Consider the following 19,036-nt stretch of genomic DNA (forward strand, 5'->3'; position numbering starts at 1 on the left):
TCTTCAATAAATTTCAAGGATCTATACTTGGCCCTGTGCTGTTTAACTCTCTATATGAATGACTTGGATAAAGGTATAATCAGACTTGGCACAACACAAAGCTGGAAAGGTTAGTTAATATAGAGAGAGTTGAAGAAGGAAGTGATGAGAATGTAGGGCCCTTCATGAAATGAAAGATTTTAACCTTATCACCAAAGGTAAGTAGAAGTAGAAAATTTGGTCCACCAACTATAGCTTAGTTAATCTGTCTTAACCATAGCCAATAATTGCTCCGATATCTTGGTCAAATCAGCAAGCTTTTAATTACCTACTATATGTCTTCAAGCTGATGGGCTAGGACTAGGATTTTTTATGTAATGTTCCATAAAAACAACACAATTTCAGCTTAAGAAGTCCTTACATCTGAAATTTTATTGCAGATAAATCTCCAAAATTTATCTTGGATTAAAGCTTGTGTCTCAATTCTGATTAAGTTTCTTCTCTCCTTTCCCATTGTGCTTCATGACTCAAAAAAAAAAAAAACAAAAAAAAAACCAACTATGTTATAGCTTGGGTAGATTTATTGCAAGAAATAGAGGTATTAGACACAGTATTGAATCTCCTCCCAAGCAGATGTTTATTGCTTGGATTAAAGGGCCAGGGGCAACCAGCAGTTTTTGTGTTAATGTTTGAATTTACCCATTTACTCTTCCAAAGGAAACCTATGGGATAGGTTAGTCTGAACTCTTTTCCAAGAAGTCAAGAAAGCCTTTGCAAAAAACCTTATCCATACTTCCCCTAAATACTATCAAAAATAGGAGAAAAAATCATCACCCCATGGGGCAAATGGTGGCCTCATTCAACTATTAAGTATATAATTGACAATTTTTGTTTGACAAGTGAACACTGAAAGATCAATTCAGATCTTTGATCTTAAATTATGTGCCTGACAACCCTGGGTCCTGCAAACCAGGACTTGATTATAAATGCTTCTTAACAACTGACTCCCCAGAAAAATTTTCTTTTAATTACTAATATTTTTCTCCATTTCCTTAAGTCTGGAAAATCTGCATGAAAAAAAAAAAGTCAAGCCCTAATTGGTTGGGTTTGTTGATTACTGTGATGTAAATGCTTGCACAGAAAATTGGCACTCCTGAGCTCTGGTTCAGACTGTTTAGCACATCCCTGCCACAAACTCCTACTTTAGAAATGTTGACCAGGATGTTGCTACACAGGATGTCAGAGTCTCTCTAGCAATGCATACCTGTCGCTCCTAAATTCTACTGAGGTCCCAGGAAATATAAAGAAGGTAGGAAGAATTCTATGGTTGTGGTGTTTAAGCACCTTCATCCAGCCTGGCTCTTAAATCTATTGGCTTCGTAATGTACTAGCATTTTTTTTTTTTGGCTTTATTCACCTCTCCTCTCCCCCCTCCCCTTTTCTGAGTGTGTATTTTGTTTTTTTGTTTAAAAAGCAAGTTTTAAAAACTCTTGGGGGGGAGCTGAGTGGCTCAATGGATTGAGAGCCAGGTCTAGAGATGGGAGGTCCTAGGTTCAAATCTGGCCTCAGATACTTCCCAGCTGTGTGGCACTGGGCAAGTCACTTAACCCCCATTGCCTAGTTCGGGGTGCTTGTTTAGTAGCTTATATTTTTCAATTGATATTTTTTGGTAACAATTTAAATACTGAATGCGGTTGGAGTGTAAAAATAGCTGTCCTTGATTCTGACAAAAAGGGCATTTTGTATGTTCCAACCAAGAATTTCAAGTCTGAGGGAAATGGAATAGGCTTTATTTTTATGATGAAGAAATATACCTATATCATTGATTTATCTTTCATTTAGCAAATAGACAGGATTTATGCTTTTGTACTGTGATTTATGTTGTTGAGCTAAAACAAGCAGACTATATCTCCTCCCTCCCACCCCCAAAAATAAATAAAATAAAAACTCTTTAGTACAGAACATTTCCCCTGTCTACTCTGATTTGCTTGTGGAGTAAATAGTCCTAGTCAGAAATTAGGGAAAAGGTGAAGGAAGGTTGTTATAGCACTATAATAATTATATCATTATAGTGGATGACCAAGTCAGGCTCTATCTAGTGAGATCATATAACTAGAACCAGATGGCACCTTAGAAGTTATCTAGATTTATCCCTCATTTTACAGATGAAGAAACTGAGGTTCAGAGAAATTTAGTGACAACCAATGTCACACAGTGGCAGAATTGTTCTAAAACTCCAAATAAATGATATAATGAAAAATTAAATGAAGAGAATTCTTCAAGCTTAGTTTCTGTAGCTATAGCCAGGCTCTTTCCATTATCTCACATTGCAGGATAAAACATTCAGCCCAGTCTAGTAAATTGAAGATGGATGGGAATAAAATATAAAGTCTTATATTTGAGTTTAAAAAAGGTCACAAGTATATGATGAGAGAGGTAGGCATCAGTTTGAAAAAGGTTTGGGTATTTTATTGGATTGTAACTTTAGTATGAGTTAGTAATGTGATATAGCAGCCAAAATAACAAGTGCTTTTTTAGAGGTTCTGCATTGAGAGGCATAACTTCTAGGCTTGAGAAGTTAAGTTCCTCTCTATTCTGCCTTAGTCAGACCACATTTGGAATATTATATTCAATTCTAGGTAGCAAAATTTAAGAACCTTGATAAGCTCACGAGTTCATCATATGAGGATGAGTTGAAGGAATTATAGACAGGTGGACTAGAGAAGAAAAGACTCAAGGAGGACAAGGCAGCTGTCTTTAAGTATAAAAGTGCTCTCAGGTAGAAAAGGAATTAAGTTTGTTCTGGTTGTTGCCTTTGGTCCTAACTGGGAGCAATTAGTGAAAGTTGCAAAGAATCAAATTTATGCTTGATAAAAGGAAGGATGACCTAATAGAGCCATCAATAAGTCAAATGGGCTGTCCCTCCAAACATAGTGGGCTCCCCCATTGGAAGTCTTTCAAGGGAAGTTTGAATCCCTATTTGTTGAATATTTTTTAAGTGGGACTTTTAAACACATGGTTTGGAATACTAAATGGTGGCTGTGATCACTTCCAACTATAAATTCTGTTATTAATTCCTTTATTCTTATTTTGTTTCTGTATTAGCTATTTACTAAGGGAGGTAGATTTTATTATCCCAATTTTATTGGAGAAAACTATTTTGGCTTTGATAGGCTTTCTGTTTCTGAAGGCTCCTTTCCTGAAGAAATAAGAAGCCAAATGACTGACTCTAGGATATGAGGTAGCTTCTCTATGCCTTTGTTTCCTCTTCTGTAAAATGAAGGGTTTTTTGAGGAATATGGGGAAGAACATGAAGGACAGTACCTCTAGGAACTTCTCTATCTTCACCCTACCAAATAATACAAATAATATAATACTAAAAAGAGCCCCTCAAATCAGAAAATCTAGCAATGCTGAGAAGAGGAAAAATGAAAATCTGCCATAGGGTTGTTCTTTTTTGGATCTATTTATTTTTCATTTAGAATATTTTTCCATGGTTACATGATTCATGATTTCCCTCCCTCTCTCCTGCTCTTTTCTCTCACTCCCAAAGCTGACAAGCAGTTCCACCTGATTATATATGTACCATTGTTCAAAACCCATTTCCATGTTATTCATATTTGCAGTAGAGTGATCTTTTAACATCAAAACCCACAGGGTTATTATTATTATTTTTTTACTTTTTCTTTAAACCCTTACCTTCCTTCTTGGAATCAATACTGTGTATTGGTTCCAAGGCAGAAGAATGGTAAGAGCTAGGCAATGGGGGTTAAGTGACTTGCCCAGGATCACACAGCTGGGAAATGTCTGAGGCCAGATTTGACCTCCCGTCTCTAGGCCTGACTCTCAATCCACTGAGCTACCCAGCTGCACCCCACCACCACCACCACCCAGGGTTATTCTTAAAGAAAAAAATAATTGAACAAATCACCAGCTTGTCACTTCTGCCCTTCTTGAATTCATCCAATTTTAGTTAACAATTTTTAAGGTTAACCCCTTTGCAGTGTACTAAGGAGGTTTTAAGTTTCAGGGGGTAGGAGGCCTTAGAATTCTGATCTCACCCCTCTCTTATAGCTCAGGGCCTCCTAGATTATCCCTTTGACCAATGTGTCAGGGACAAGTTTTGTTTTATTTTTGTATGGGGAGAAACAAGCTACTGGCAGGAAAACATGAGACTCATTAATCAGACCTGTCTAAAGAAAGTGGTGGGAGGTGGGGAGAAGGTTAAGCTGTGAAACATAACCTGAGGCATAAGAAAGTAGAGAAGGAAGGAAACCTGAAATTTAGTGCTGATTACAAGGAGAAGTAAGAGAAAAGTAAAGAGACCCAATTGCAAAGGCTTATCAAAGCATCTCTCATAGTAATATTTTTGGAGAATCTCCCCCAACTTCTTCCAAACCAGTCACCCAGAATTAGCCTAAGAACTGAAGAAGTAAGTTGCAGAGAAAATAGTAGGGCCCAAAGAGTGTGACTACTTAAAGGAGAATAAAGCTGCCCTACATCTCCCTTAAACAATGTACCTACTGATCACCCTCTGAGGGGAACAATCCTCATCCAACCCTGCTGGTTTGAGAGAACAGGGAATGGACAGCAACATCACTGAGGCCTGTTTTCAACTAGGATATCATAGAAATAGCAGTTACTGATTGAAACAAAAGCTGACTGAGAAAAAATGAACAAACATCTGAAGAAATAAACTTTCTCAATGGACAAAACTTCATAACAAGGAATGAGTCAAGAACAAGCTTTTATTAAGAATTAACTGTATGCTAGGCACTCTTATTAAAATAATGAAAATACAAAGACAAAAATGTAATTGTCCCTGTTCACAAGGAACCTACATTCTATTTGGAGTCAACATGTACACACACTCTTATACACATGTACAAGAGATATACAAAATAAACACTGGCCATTATTGGACAGAACTGATAGTACAGCAAGATGGTACAGTGGATAGAGTGCTAGGCCTGGAGTCAGAGATATAGTTCAAATCCAACCCCAGATGCTTTGTAGATATATGACCTTAGACAAAGCACTTTACCTCTGTTTGCCTCAATTCCTCATCTGTAAGATGTGGATGATAGCACCTATCTCTTCAGGCTAGTTGGGGGGAATTAATTGTAAAACACTTAGCATAGTGTCTGCCACATGAGAGCTATAGAAATAAACTAGCACAGCTATATAGCATCAAGAGCCATTTGCCAAAAATAAATGAACAAAAAATATAAACAGCTTTCAAAAATTACAAACTCTACAAATTTTGTACAATATCACTAGCACAAATTTAACATTTACCTTCATGTCATGGAAATTATAAAAAATGATCTACAAAGGAAATAATGTAGGAGTTATTGGAAAACGGAAACATTGATACAATCTGTTGGTAGGACTGTGGAGGTGTCTTACCATCCTGGGTATCAGTTTGGAATCACACAAATGTAGGGCATCCCCTGGGCCAAATTGTCAACCCTCTTCAATGCTACTAGGTTGGCTTCCCCCACTGGACCTCCAGTGGGCTCCCCCCACTTAGTACTCCATCTTGGGATTATAGAGGTAACTCTTAGGGGTTGAGGTTTCTAATATCACATCTAATATGTTTAATTCTATATTAGCCAGTTAATATAAATAAGGTTTTACCAAGGAATTGTTAGGACAGCAAGGCAAAGTACAGAATTAGCCCAAACCAGGGTATATTCTCATCTGCACATACTAGGTCCATGGAGAAAATGGACTTGGAAGCACAAAAAGAACTGAGGTACTCGTGTAGGGTGTATGTGTCCAAGGGGTATTTCTAGACCTTTGGAGTCCTTTTGAGAAGTCCTTACCAACTTAATTTCTGGATGTAGCATAGCCAACATAGATGAGTTATGCCTTTTCCCTTTACAGAATTTAGGTCAATCCACTGCTAGGCTGGGTCAAACAAGTCTGCTGGTTGAATTGACTGCCAACCATTGACCAGTTATTGATTCGATCTTGACTTTGATGGATCTTCAGGTCTTCCTGGTTGACTGGGTACCCACATCTTAGGATACTCCTTTCCATAATATCAGGAAAGAATAAAAACACCAAAAAGGCACCATGGGATCAGGGACATATAGTGTCCAGGTGGGGAAACAAGATAGCCAAAGCCACAGCTTAATCTCTCCACTCACTTGGCAGGAAAGAAAAGTGTAAAGGGCAAAGAAAGGATATGTCAGGTCTTTTGTATCTGAACTCATTTCTCAGTCATTGATCCTTCAAGCTCTGTAGCCAATTAAAAAACTTATCCCCATGTAGCAATCAATCAATCCCTGAAGTTACTTAAAGCCTGGAGTAATTATACGAAGCCTCTGTCTTGGCTGGAAACCAGGCAGGAGATATTATGTATGTATAACTAACTAGGAAGGGCAAATATGCTTTTATTCAAAGGACTGGACCATCATTGGCCAGTCCCTAAGTTACTAAGCTTCCCTTTGATTCTATTATGAGACATATCCCAAGGAAGTCAGAAATAAATGTGTAATGTACTCTTTTAGCAAAGAACTGACAACCAAGTGGGTGTCCATTGTTTGGGAAGTGGCTAAAAAAAACCCATGGTACATGAATGTGATCAGGTAAGTAAGATATGACATGAATTCAAAGAAATAGGGTAAGATTTGTATTGACTGATGTTGTAGGAAATAAAATTGAGGTCAACAACAAAAATAGCTTCCGTAATTAGTAAATGGTCAAAGGATAAATAGGCAATTTACAAGGAAGAAAGTCTGGTTATTGACGGCTATGTGAAAAAAAAATGTCTTAGATCACTAATAATTGGAGAAATTTCAAATTAAAACAACTAAGGTCCCAACTTTACATCTAATATACTGAGAAAGGTGGCAAAAGGAAAAATAAATATCATGGAGAGATTTGAATAGTGAATTTTGAGGTCAGCTAAGTGGCACAGTAGATAAAGTACCAGTCCTGGAATCAGGGACCTGGGTTCAAATCTGTTCTCCAACACTTCTAGTTGTGTGACTCTGGGCAAGTCACTTAACCCCGATTGCTTAACCATTCATAGAATTGACACTAAGAAAGTAAGGGTTTTACCCAGTGGAATTGTGTGTCTGCTAAGAGGGGGAGAGCAGGGGTGTTTGGGGGAGAGGGAAAGAACATGAAATATGTAACTATGGGAAAATATTCAAATTAAAAATTAAAAAAAAAATAAATTTTAAAAAAGAAAAGGGTTTAAAAAAAACACAACTTAATTTTGGAGAAAACATACATTAGCGCAGCAATGGCAAATTGGTCCAGATAGTCTGGAAAGCAATTTGGAACTGTACCCAAAAAGTCACTAAACTGCATTCTCTTTGACCCAGTTATATCATTCTTAGACCAGTACCCAAAGGGATAAGAGAAAAAGGACCCATGTCTACAAATATGTATCAGCTCTTTTTGTAGTAGTAAAAGAACTGCAAACAAAAAGGGTTTAGAACACCCTTGAGTAGTAGGAAATGACTGAACGGATAGTTTTCTCTATTCACAGTTGAAACATATATGAAATACTAGCGTGAAAAGAAGAGAACCAGGAGAATGATTTATACAATAACAGTATAAAAAAACATAACACTGGAAGACAACTCTAATCAATGCAGCCAATCAACTATGATTCCAGAAAACTTTTGATCATACATGACTATCCAATTCCTGACAGAGTGGTAATTGATTCAAGATGGAGAATGAAATACGCATTTTTGAATGTAGTCAATGCAAAAATTGTTTTGCTTCAAAATCCAGTCTATAATTTTAAAAAATTAAACGGCTTATACGTGGTTAAGGGTTCTTGGGGTCCATGAACTTTGATTTCTGAGAGGGCAGCTGGGTGGCTCAGTGGATTGAGAGCCAGACCCAGTGATGGGAGGTCCTGAGTTCAAATGTGGCCTCAGACACTTTCTAGCTGTGTGACCCTGGGCAAGTGACCCCCATTGCCTAGCCCTTACCGCTCTTTTGCATTAGAACCAATTCACAATAGTGATTCCAAGATGGAAGGTAATTTTTAAAAAAATTGATTTCAGCATTTCAGTATAATTGGTCTCCTTTGTAATGTACGTATTCATGCATTTGAAAGCATTATTCTGAGAAGAGGCTTAATAGTTTCACCAGACTGCCGGGGGTTCATGTTAAAAAGTTAAGTCCCCTAAACTACGGGATCTCCAAATAGATCTGTTAAGTAGAACGCCTTTCTTCCCTTCAAAGAGGAACCCTCGATACTAGGAACCAAAGTTTTCAGCACCAAGGGGAGCGGACGGACGAGTTTCAGAAACGGATTCAGGTTAAAGAGTCCCTGCAAGAGCGGTCGGGGTTAATGGCGGCGGCGGGGCTTTTGGGCGCCGCGGCCCGCTGTCTGAGGCCTCTCCGAGCCGTCGAGCCAACCAGGTGCAGGCAGACTCTGGTCGGTCTCCCGATGCCGCCATTCGGGGTCTGTTCGAACCGGGCCCTCCGTTTGTCTGCGGCGTCCCCCGCAGGTCATAACAAGTGGTCCAAAGTCAAGCACATCAAGGGACCCAAGGACACGGCCAGGAGCCAGGTCTTCACGAAACTCTCCCGGCTCTTAAGATTTGCTGTCAAAGGTGAGCGTGGAAGCGGCCTGAGAGCCTCTGAGAGGGCAGAGGAAGGAGGATCGAATTTTAACCTGAACCTAAACCGGAGCTCTGCTGCTCCTTGGGGAAATCTCTCTTGGCTTGGCCGCCTACCTAGCTCAGCGGGACAAGGTGGCATTGGCATGGACAACAGGGACCCCACGCTGTAGTCTATAGAATCCCAAGGTTTTCTTTTGGGAAACAGCGGTGAAGAACGGGGAAGAATTTGTCCCTTTTCCTGTGCTTCCCCATACCCACCCAAGCTATACACCCCCCATGAAATTATCATTTGTGATTTATATCTGTCGAGGATTTTAAAAAAATTTAAATATCTTTGGTCAAAACGTTTTATTAAGCATCCATTATATGGCAGGCACTGAGCTAAGAGCTGGAGGTAGAAAATAAAAAACAGTCCCTTCTCTTTTTTTTAATTGAAATTTTTTATTTAATTAATTAATTTTGACTTTATCCATGGTTACATGATATATGTTCTTTCCCTCCCCTACCCCCAACCAACGAGCAATTCCACTGGGTTTTACATCTGTCATTGATCAAGACCTATTTCCATATTATTAATATTTGCATTAGGGTGATCGTTTAGAGTCAATATCCCCATCCTCATAAGTCTCTCAGAATTGTCCTGGATTATTGCATTGCTGCTAATAGAGAAGTCCATTACATTCGATTGTACTACAGTGTATCAGTCTCTGTGTATAATGTTCTCCTGGTTCTGCTCCTTTCACTCTGCATCAATTCCTGGAGGTCTGTCCAGTTCACATGGAATTAGTGGAGTTCATTATTCCTTATAGCACAATAGTATTCCATCACCAACAGATACCATCCCTTCTTTCTCAAGGAAAGCTCACAGTCTTTAAAGGAGAAAACAAAATGCAAATGCAAATATACACAATGAATGAGAGATAATCAATAGAAGGAAAGCAGTAGAATTAAGGGGTATGGAGAAGGCTTATACAGTAGAAGATGGGATTTTAGTTCTTGTCCTCCTTTCTTCCTCATTCCCAAATTTCTCTCTCCCTCATTCCCCCACCCCTAACCACCTCTCTTGGAACAAATAAACTTTTTTTAAGGGGGTGGGGAGTCCTAAAATAATTGAACATATAAGTTGAGTCAGAAAGTAAATGTAGTATTCTATACCTATAAACCCTTCCCCTGCAGACTACACAGCATTCAGTTTTATTTTTTTGCTATTACATTGTAATAGTCATTGTACACATTGTTTTCCTGTTTCTGTTTACTTCATTCTATGTGAATTCACATGTTTTCTTATGCTTTTCTAATGCTTTATATTCCTTATTTCTTACCATACAGTCATGTTCCATTATATTCACATACTACAACTTTTTTAACCATTCCCCAGCTGACGGACATTTATCTTGTTTTCAGTACTTAATTACTACAAAAAGTTCTTCTTTGGTGTATATAGGACCTCTTTTTCTATCTTTGACCGTCTTGGGGTATATGCCAACAATTTCATATCTAGCTCAAAAGATAGAGACAAATCACTTTCTTGTATAAACTCAAATTGCTTTCCAGAACAGTCAAAGTAAATGTGCTTGTCCCAACAGCAACTATTTTCATTATTTGTCATCTTTGCTAATTTGCTGCATGTAAGACAAAACCCCAGGATTATTTTAATATACATTTCTCTCACTATTAGTGATTTGGAACAATTTTTCATATGGTTAAGAGCTTGCAATTCTCCTTTTGAGAACTTTGTTCATTTCTTTGGGGTGGGGCACTTACCCATTGAGGAATGGCTCTTTTTGAACTTATATATTTGCATTTCTTCCCTGTTCATCTTGGATATTAGACCCTTATCAAAGATACTTGATGAAGAGATTTCTTTTTCCTAATTGACCTAGTTGCATTGATTTTGTTAGTGCAAAAGTTTTTCAATTTCATGTGATTGAAATTATTAGTCAAAATCTTTTATGACTGGCTCAATTCTCTTTTTTTATTAAGAACTCAGCTCTAGCCATGAAAGATACCTATGTAGTTCTATTCTAATTTTTTCCCATTACTAAAATTGATCAATTGTTTGAAAATAATCTATATGATATTAATAATGTTAACTTCTCTACCTTTTTTAAAAAATTTAAATTTTAATAGCAAATTTCCACATAAGTTTTCTAAAATTATATGATCCATATTGTCTCCCTCCCAGAGCTGACAAGCAATTCAATCTGGGTTATACATGTATTACCATGCAAAATGTATTTCCATGTTATTCATTTTTGTAAGTAAATAATCTTATAAAACCAAAACCACAAAACATACCCAAATAAACAAGTGATAAATCATACATTTTCATCTCCATTTCTACTCCAACAGCTTTCTCTGGAGGTGGATAGCATTCTTTTTTATAAGGCCCTTCAGAATTGTTCTGGATCATTGTATTGCTGTTAATAGCAAAGTCTATCACATTTGATCTTCACAATATTGCAGTTACTGTGTATAATGTTTTCCTGGTTCTGCTTATTTCACTCTGGATTAGTTCACTTGGTCTTTCCAGCTCTTTCTGAAATTATCCTGTTCATCATTCCTTATAGCACAATAGTATTCTATCACCATCATACACCACAATTTGTTCAGCCATTCCCATCTATTCTAATTTTTTATATGATATTCATTTTATCATCATAACTCTAACTCATTTCATTTCTTGTCTTTCTTTTAAACCAACATACACACATCCTCCCAAAACTTTAGTTGGAAATAATATCTTCAGTTTGAAATCCCTCTTCATTTCTTCTTTCTGAAAACAATTAGATCTTCCTTTTAGCTTAGTCTCTCTCAGTATTATTCCTTACTTCCCCCTTCATCCACTTTCAATCATAAACATATAAACATACCCATGAGTTACTCTATGATTTCTAAAGGAGGGGTTTGTTTAAATTCTGTGAACTAACTTTCTTGACTTCTTCTGAATTTTCACCTTGCTTTCCATGGAAAATGGTTCTTTTAAATTAGGGCCCTCTGGATATCCCTCAATTGGGGAATGACTAAACAAATTGTAGTACATGATGGTGATGGAATACTATTGTGCTGTAAGGAATGATGAACTGGAAGAACCTCCATGAACTAATACAGAGTGAAATGAGCAGAACCAAGAGAACATCGTACATAGAATGTGAAACTTTGTGGAATGATAAAATATAATGGACTTTGCTACTAATAGCTATGCATTGATCCAGGACAATCCCTAGGGACTTGGGAGAAAGAATGCTGTCCACATTGAGAAAAAGAAGTGTGGGAATAGAAACACAGAAGAAAAACATATGACATCACTTGTTTATATGGGTATATGATTTGGGGATTTGGTTTCAAAAGATTGCTTTATTGTAAAAATGAATAATATGGAAATAGGTATCAAGGGATTACATTTATATAACCCAGTGGAATTGTTTGTTGGCTCTGGGATGGGTGAGGGAAAGAAAATGAAACATGGAAAAATGGAAAAATATTTTAAAATAATAGTAAATAAATAAATTAGAGCCCTCTGCTACAACAATTAGATTGAGGGCCCCTTGAGTTCAAGGAATTTTAAAATGAGGAATCTTCAGGGGGGCAGCTAGGTGGCTCAGTGGATTGAGAGCCAGGCTGGAGATCAGAGGTCCTAGTTTTAAATCTGGCTTGAGACACTTCCTAGCTGTGTGACCCTGGGCAAGTCCCTTAACCCCCATTGCCCACCCTTACCACTCTTCCACCCTAGCCCTTACCACTCTTCTGCTTTGGAACCAATACACAGTATTGATTCTAAGATGGAAGGTAAGGATTTTTTTTAAAATGAGGAATCTTGATCAGTTATTTCTCCTACCCATTTCTTCATTTTGTGGCAAATGCTTCTAAAATAAATTATTATGTGACAATTCTGTATCTACACCAGAGATGGGAAAAGGAATCCCACACATGACTTAAGTATCCCCTCTAAGAGTAGCCAACTACGATTTTAGGGGAATAGGATGCAGTGTTCCAAATTCACCTTGGAGTTGGGATGGTGAGATGGCATGCCCAGGAGGCTCTGCTTCCTCACTTAAAAGAATAATCTAAGGCAGTGATGGGCAAACTTTTTAAAGAGGGGGCCAAAGGAAAGGAAATGCTCATCTGTCAGTCTGTTTCTAAGGCAACTCTTTTTAAGTTTCATTGTATTGTATCCTACTCATTGTATTCGACAGATCAGGAATAATGTTGAGGGGCTGGAGAGAACATTTCAGGGGGCTGCATCTGGCCCTTGGGCAGTAGTTTGCCCATCACTGATCTAAGGTCATTCTCCTGGCACCTGCCAGATAATTGGCATGTATCTTGTGTGTCATTTGCATTTACCCCTATAGCCAGCCAACTTTGAATAAATCAGGAAGTGTAATACTTTCATATTCTTATCCCCCCCATCAATTACTACACTTAAAGAATTCAAAGCATAGCTCAGAAAAGAGCAGAAAACTTTTTTTAAAAAAAGTTGGGCAGCTGGGTAGCTCAGTGGAGTGAGAGTCAGGCCTAGAGACAGGAGGTCCTAGGTTCAAATCTGGCCTCAGCCACTTCCCAGCTGTGTGACCCTGGGCAGGTCACTTGACCCCCATTGCCCACCCTTACCAATCTTCCACCTATGAGACAATACACCGAAAGTAAAGGGTTTAAAAAAAAAAAAAAAGTTAACATGGTTACATAATTCAAGCTCTTACTTTCCCCTTCACACCCCACCCCCCTACTTCAACCTCCCCCCCATGGCAGATGTGTATTTCCACTGGTTAGAGCAGAAAACACTTTGTTCCACCAATCACCATCCTGGAACCCTCAAGAGAAGGAAGATTCTCAAACATGTCAGAGATAGAACTTTTTATTATACAAAAAGGGAAAGCTAGGAAACCATATTTGGAGATAAAGGCCAATATTCCAAGCCAAATGGGGTCAGAATGATGAACGTTCTGACTATGGAACAAATCCCTTTCCCATTTTAATTACATAGGGTTTTGAAATGTGAGAGAGACCAGGAACGAGAGAAACCATAATCTTACTTATGTCTATCTTTTCTTCCTCAGAGGGAGGTCCAAACCCTGAGTTCAACAGCAATCTGGCCAACCTCCTGAAATTATGTCGAAGCAAGAACATGCCAAAGTCTACTATTGAGGCAGCACTGAAAAGTGAGGTGCTGACCAACTGCTATTTCTCACACCACATGGGTTCAGATACCTAAAGAAAGCTCCTTACATTGTCTTGGAGAAAGATGCCCCTTATGCCAACAACTTTGAGCTGCAACCGTTATTTTACTTAGTTTATTTTCTACCTAAATATTCTTCATTTCAACTTCTAACCATTCCTGAAGGTCTTTAACCCTATTATTCTGCAGAGGGAGCAGAAATAGTAGTAGACCCAGCTGTGATGCCAGGTATGAGATAAGACATTACTTGATCATTTAGTATGACATCGAGAGAGAGTTAGGAGGTAGTACTCACAACTGGAGAGGAAGTGTTTGGTCTGTGGAACTCTAGGAAGTCAGCAAACAGTGAGGAAGCTGAGGGATTGAGATTTCAGAGAAATTTCAGATATGCTAAAGCAGCCACAAAAAGCAATACAGTGGAGCCAGCAAGAAAAGGGAGTCCCCAGGAAACAGGTTTCTTTGGGTAGAATTGAGGTAAATTACATGACATGTCTTCTGCCTGATGTGCCTCCTATGGGGAATACAGAGGCCTTTTGTACTTTCTTTTCTCAACAAGCTCCTTTAAAATGGATTTGGTGTCTTGAACCCTTGCTGAGAGGCTTTGCCTTTGTTCCCCCTGCAGCTCATAGGCCACTGATAGGCTTAGGGTAGGAAAGGGCATGGGTTATTGGTGCTGGGTAATCTCCGAGGCAGCACAAAGAACACAGAAATAAATATCCTTCCCATTTGGGAAAAGGGCCGGTAGCTACTCTCCCCAACCACAGCTGATCACAGGTGAGATGAAGAAAGAGTCACTAGGGTCTTGTCCATAAGTATTAGAGACAATTTCAAGTTTTTTGAGGATCCAGGTTCCAATCCAAGTTAGATATGGTGTGAAGTGGATGGGATAGAGATAAATCCTATCTGTTATGCTATTATTGGTTGCAGAAAAACAAGGACATCTACCTTCTCTATGAAGGACGAGGCCCTGGAGGCTCTTCTCTCCTCATTGAGGTACTTTCTGACAGTGGTTCCAGGTGCCAGGCAGCCATCAAGCACATTCTGAACAAGCATGGGTGAGTGGGAAGAGGTGGTTGTGGGTGGAGGGCAGAGAGTAGTGGTAGGTAAAGGGGTCCAGTACCAAATTTCTGCTTCTATTCTGGAAAAGTTGTTTACTTTTTCTGAAGATGCTAGTTCTAAGTGATTTCAGGCAGAGTCTGTTATTGTTTCTATTTTGATCCTCTGAGGCTATCATGTAGCCTAGGGTCCAACAACTCACTGCCTTTGATTTCTGGGCTAGAGACTTCTAAAAGTTTTTTTCATTCAGTTTGTCTCTAGTTCTTTTTCAGTCGTCAATAATAAAGTATCCTGGTCTTGAAACAGAATGCTAGGGGAATGGATTATACAAAATTTCTAGAGATAGTAGAAAGATTGCGCTCTTCATCCTCTGGCCCCCAATTAGAAATGGAAACAGAGAAGTTGGAATGAGAAGTGGGAAAAAATTGAAGTAATTTTGAAGAGAAACTCTAGAACTATTATTCTGCTTAGTAGTGACTTCCTTGTTTTCCTCTGGAAAAGAATCATGTCATGGCTGCTGGGGGTTGGGGGTGGGTTTGAGGAAATCATTGATAGGGGATTCTATGGATACTGAGTGACCTAAGGCAGTGACCATGGATCCCTCTTTGTTCTCATACAGAGGGGTGATGACTGATGGGGCCAAGCATTCCTTTGACAGAAAGGGGGTGGTCATGGTTGGCACAGAAGACAAAGAGAAGAGGGCTGTGAACCTAGAGCGGGCCCTGGAGTTGGCGATTGAGGCTGGAGCTGAAGATGTACAGGAGCCTGAGAATGATGATGAGAAAAATATGCTTAGAGTGAGTTCGAAGGAAAAATGTTAAGTTTCTTCTTTTGAAAAGGCCTCCAGAAAAGATTCTGGAAAATTAGTTCAATGTGTGCCTTTTTTTATTTTTAGTACAGCATTTTTAAAAAACCTATTGTTATTCTAATATCTATTATTATTCTTATAACAAAGGACTGCATGATCATTTGCTAAACTGCTCTTCTAGGCTTTGATATAAATCTAAATTGATCTAAAATATTCATGATTTAGAAGGCTTTCTTCTTCCCATATTGTTTGAGGATCCTAGAATCATATATTCTAAACTGGAAAAGACCTCAGAAATTATCCTACCAGAATAGAAATCTTCACTACAAAGTCCTTGATAAGTGATCAGTTTCTACTTAAAGACACTTGTTCAACTTTTGGACAATTCTAATTGTTAGGGATTTTTCTTTATGTTGAAAAAAAATCCACATTTAAGTATGACTTTTAATATTCTGGTTATGTGTTCATTCTGAGCTTAGGATTCAAGGTGTAATCTGTTGGTTGGGCTAATTCTAATTTCTGGCAAATTGCTTTTTCTAGTTTATATGTGATGTCCCTTCCTTGCATGAAGTAAGGACCAAACTGGACTCCCTGGGATTGTGTTCTTTGTCCTGTGTCCTGGAATTCATCCCTAACATGAAGGTAAAGTTGTCAGATGGGGACATGGAGGCAGCTGCACATCTAATTGAAGCACTTAATAGCTATGAAGATGTGATTCGAGTCTATGACAACATTGAGTAATGAGGTTCACCTATAGATGTCCTTGTTCCTGGCTCAGGCAGCTGCCCATCTTCAGTAGTATGAATTTCCATAAACTACCTTTGGGACCTGAGGGGAACAGAATGACTTAACGTCGTAAGTTTAAGTCAAAGTCAAAGACAGTGGAGATTCCCAACACAGCTGACTTGCTGTGTGGCCTTTGCCTGTCTTGCTGCTCCGTGAGGAAAGAAGACCCTTGGAATGTTCTTCATACCAGTGGCATGCTGTGGCATAATGAGGAAAGCTGAGTTGATGTCTAAATCCCTGCTGACTGACTGAACATAATCAAACTGCTGTCCTGGACTTAGTCTCTGACCTAAGAAAGTTATCCTTTAGGTGCCTTCTGGGTGAATCACTCTGAATGCCTGGAATAGAAACTGCTTTATGAAGAGCAGCAAAAATAATTTATATTGATAATTACATTGTCTGGTGTGTGATTATTAACTCTTTTCTTCCCTGCATTCTCCCTTTCAGGAAATGTGGCTTTATCCTGCCTAAGTGTATTTGTTCTCCCCAGTAGGCCTAAAATACTTCTTTGAAAACTCATTCCACAACTCCATTCTGGCCTTTCTTTTGCCCTACAGTTATCTCCATTAAAAAGGATATGAAATATAAATATGAAGGCATTAAAGCCTTGATCTATCACATTGGTTCCCAAACTTTTTTGGCCTACCGCCCCCTTTCCAGAAAAAATATTACTTAGTGTCCCCTGTCACATACTATCACTGCCCCCTTACAGTTATTCACCGCCCCCAAATGCCCCTGTGGCCATCACCACCCACCTGGATCGCTGCAGCACCCACCAGGGGGTGGTGGCACCCACTTCGGAAATCACTGATCTATCACAACAAGTAGCCTAAACCCACTGATATGAAAAATAACTTGTTGATTATCACCATCCTCAAATTCTGCCTAAGGAATTAGATAGAAAGGAGGCCATCTTTGAGGCTCTGGGGAATGAGTAAGAGGTGGAGAGTTGTTTCCCCTGAATGCCCATCAAAGTAAAAGAATGGCTTTGGTTTGCATTCCCAATTTCTTTTCTCAAATGGGGCTGCCTTCATACCTCTGCTACTAGAGAGCACTAAATCCACTGCTCAGTCCCAGAGATAACCCTTGGGGAAAGGCTGCAGAAAATTAATTTCTAGACCCTAGGTAACTCTTCCCTTGGGTTCCTGCTTTTATTAGGGTCTTGAATATCATATTTGTTCAGAAAGGCTCTGAGAGCAGAATTCATGGCCCTCAGAAGGGAATTTTCAAATTGGATCTGAATTAAGGTTCTAAGATTACAGCATGGCATGGAAGGAAGTGCCCTGTTCCAGTAGACCTAGGCACTAGTCTGTGTTCCACTAATATTCTTGTTCTTGTTTTTCAGCCCTATTGTTGAAGGTACCTATAACATTACCCATGTTTTGAAATCTAAGTTCTTTGACTTTTAATTCTCCCTCACCCCATGCCTCCCCACCTGCCACCCCATCTCCAGTCAGTTTCTCAAGCCAGACCAATTCTGCCTTTATAACATCATTCCCCTTCTCTCCACTTATATACATTTACCAACCTAGTTTAGTCCTAATCACTTCTTGTTTGAGCTTTTGCAATAGCCTTCTAATTTTTCTTTCTATTTTTGTCTATCTTCTTCATTCTATCCTCCACCCAGCTGCCAAAATTATATTCTTAAATCAAAGAAGACTCCCTTGTGTAATAAAATTCACTGACTCCCGTATTACTTCTAGGTTAAAATACAAATTAGTTTTTAAAGCTCTTCACAATTTGATGTTAGCCTACTTTGGAGGGATTACACATTATTTACTTTGACACACCCATAACCAAACTGTATGCTGTTTCTTGGTTATGATCATACATATCCTATCTCAATCCCTTTGTACAGACTATCCTCCATCCCTGCAATACACTCCCTTCCTCACTTCTGTCCCAGAGAATCCTTAGCTTCCTTCAAAATTCATTTGAAGTGCCAGTTCTCACATAGAGATTTCTGGGGGCAGCTAGGTAGCACAGTGGATAGAGCACCAGGCCTGGAGTTAGGACCTGGGTTCAAATTTGGCCTCAGACACTCCCTAGCTGTGTGACCCTGGACAAGTCATTTATTAGAATCAATACTTGGTTATTGATTCTAAGCCAAGAGGTAAGAGTAAAAAAAAAAAAAAAAGAAGATATTTCTGACTCATATTTCCTTTTCATTCCCAGTTTCTAGTGCCCTTTCCCTGATATTACTTTGTGTTTATTTTGCACATATTATATACTTGGTTAAATGTGTGCATGTTTTCTCCCCAGTGAACTGTTTGGATTTTTCCCTGTTCCCCAACTGCTTAGCACATAGCTTGTTGACTGATTAAAGATGTCCAATACAGAATTCATTATCTCCCCAAACGTACCTCTCATCCATCCATCCAAATGAAACTTCAGTCATCCTTGACTCTGGCTTTTCTCTGACTCCTCCAGTCTCCAATCAGTCACCAAGCCTTCTCCATTCTGCCTCCAAACTCTTCTTGTCACACCGTTATTTCCCCTCATGTGGCTAACACCTAGTTCAGGACCTTAGGAGCTCTTGCCTACAATAAATAGCTTTCTTTGACCTCTAGCTTTCAGCATCTCTCATCTCAAATCCATATTGCCAGGTTTTCTAGACAATCTTCCTAAAGC

General features: G+C 38.9%; 1 protein-coding gene across 1 annotated transcript; it reads left to right on the top strand.

The window, feature by feature from the left end:
- The first annotated feature begins 8,278 nt into the window (after nt 1-8,278).
- LOC123244475 (translational activator of cytochrome c oxidase 1) lies at nt 8,279-16,798 on the top strand. The gene is made up of 5 exons (XM_044672984.1): nt 8,279-8,570; nt 13,637-13,743; nt 14,683-14,810; nt 15,431-15,608; nt 16,160-16,798. Exons 1-5 carry the CDS (start codon nt 8,306-8,308, stop codon nt 16,358-16,360), a joined length of 879 nt encoding a protein of 292 aa, XP_044528919.1. The 5' UTR covers nt 8,279-8,305; the 3' UTR covers nt 16,361-16,798.
- Nucleotides 16,799-19,036: the final 2,238 nt, after the last annotated feature.

This window comes from Gracilinanus agilis, chromosome 4 (assembly GCF_016433145.1).
Source record: "Gracilinanus agilis isolate LMUSP501 chromosome 4, AgileGrace, whole genome shotgun sequence".
Classification (NCBI taxonomy): Eukaryota; Metazoa; Chordata; class Mammalia; order Didelphimorphia; family Didelphidae; genus Gracilinanus; species Gracilinanus agilis.

Bases quoted from the DNA above. Each gene is read 5' to 3' on its own strand.
- LOC123244475 (XM_044672984.1), top strand. From the start codon at position 8,306: ATGGCGGCGGCGGGGCTTTTGGGCGCCGCGGCCCGCTGTCTGAGGCCT. The intron at 8,571-13,636 runs GTGAGCGTGGAA...TTTCTTCCTCAG, and splicing joins CTTAAGATTTGCTGTCAAAG to AGGGAGGTCCAAACCCTGAG. The intron at 14,811-15,430 runs GTGAGTGGGAAG...GTTCTCATACAG, and splicing joins CACATTCTGAACAAGCATGG to AGGGGTGATGACTGATGGGG.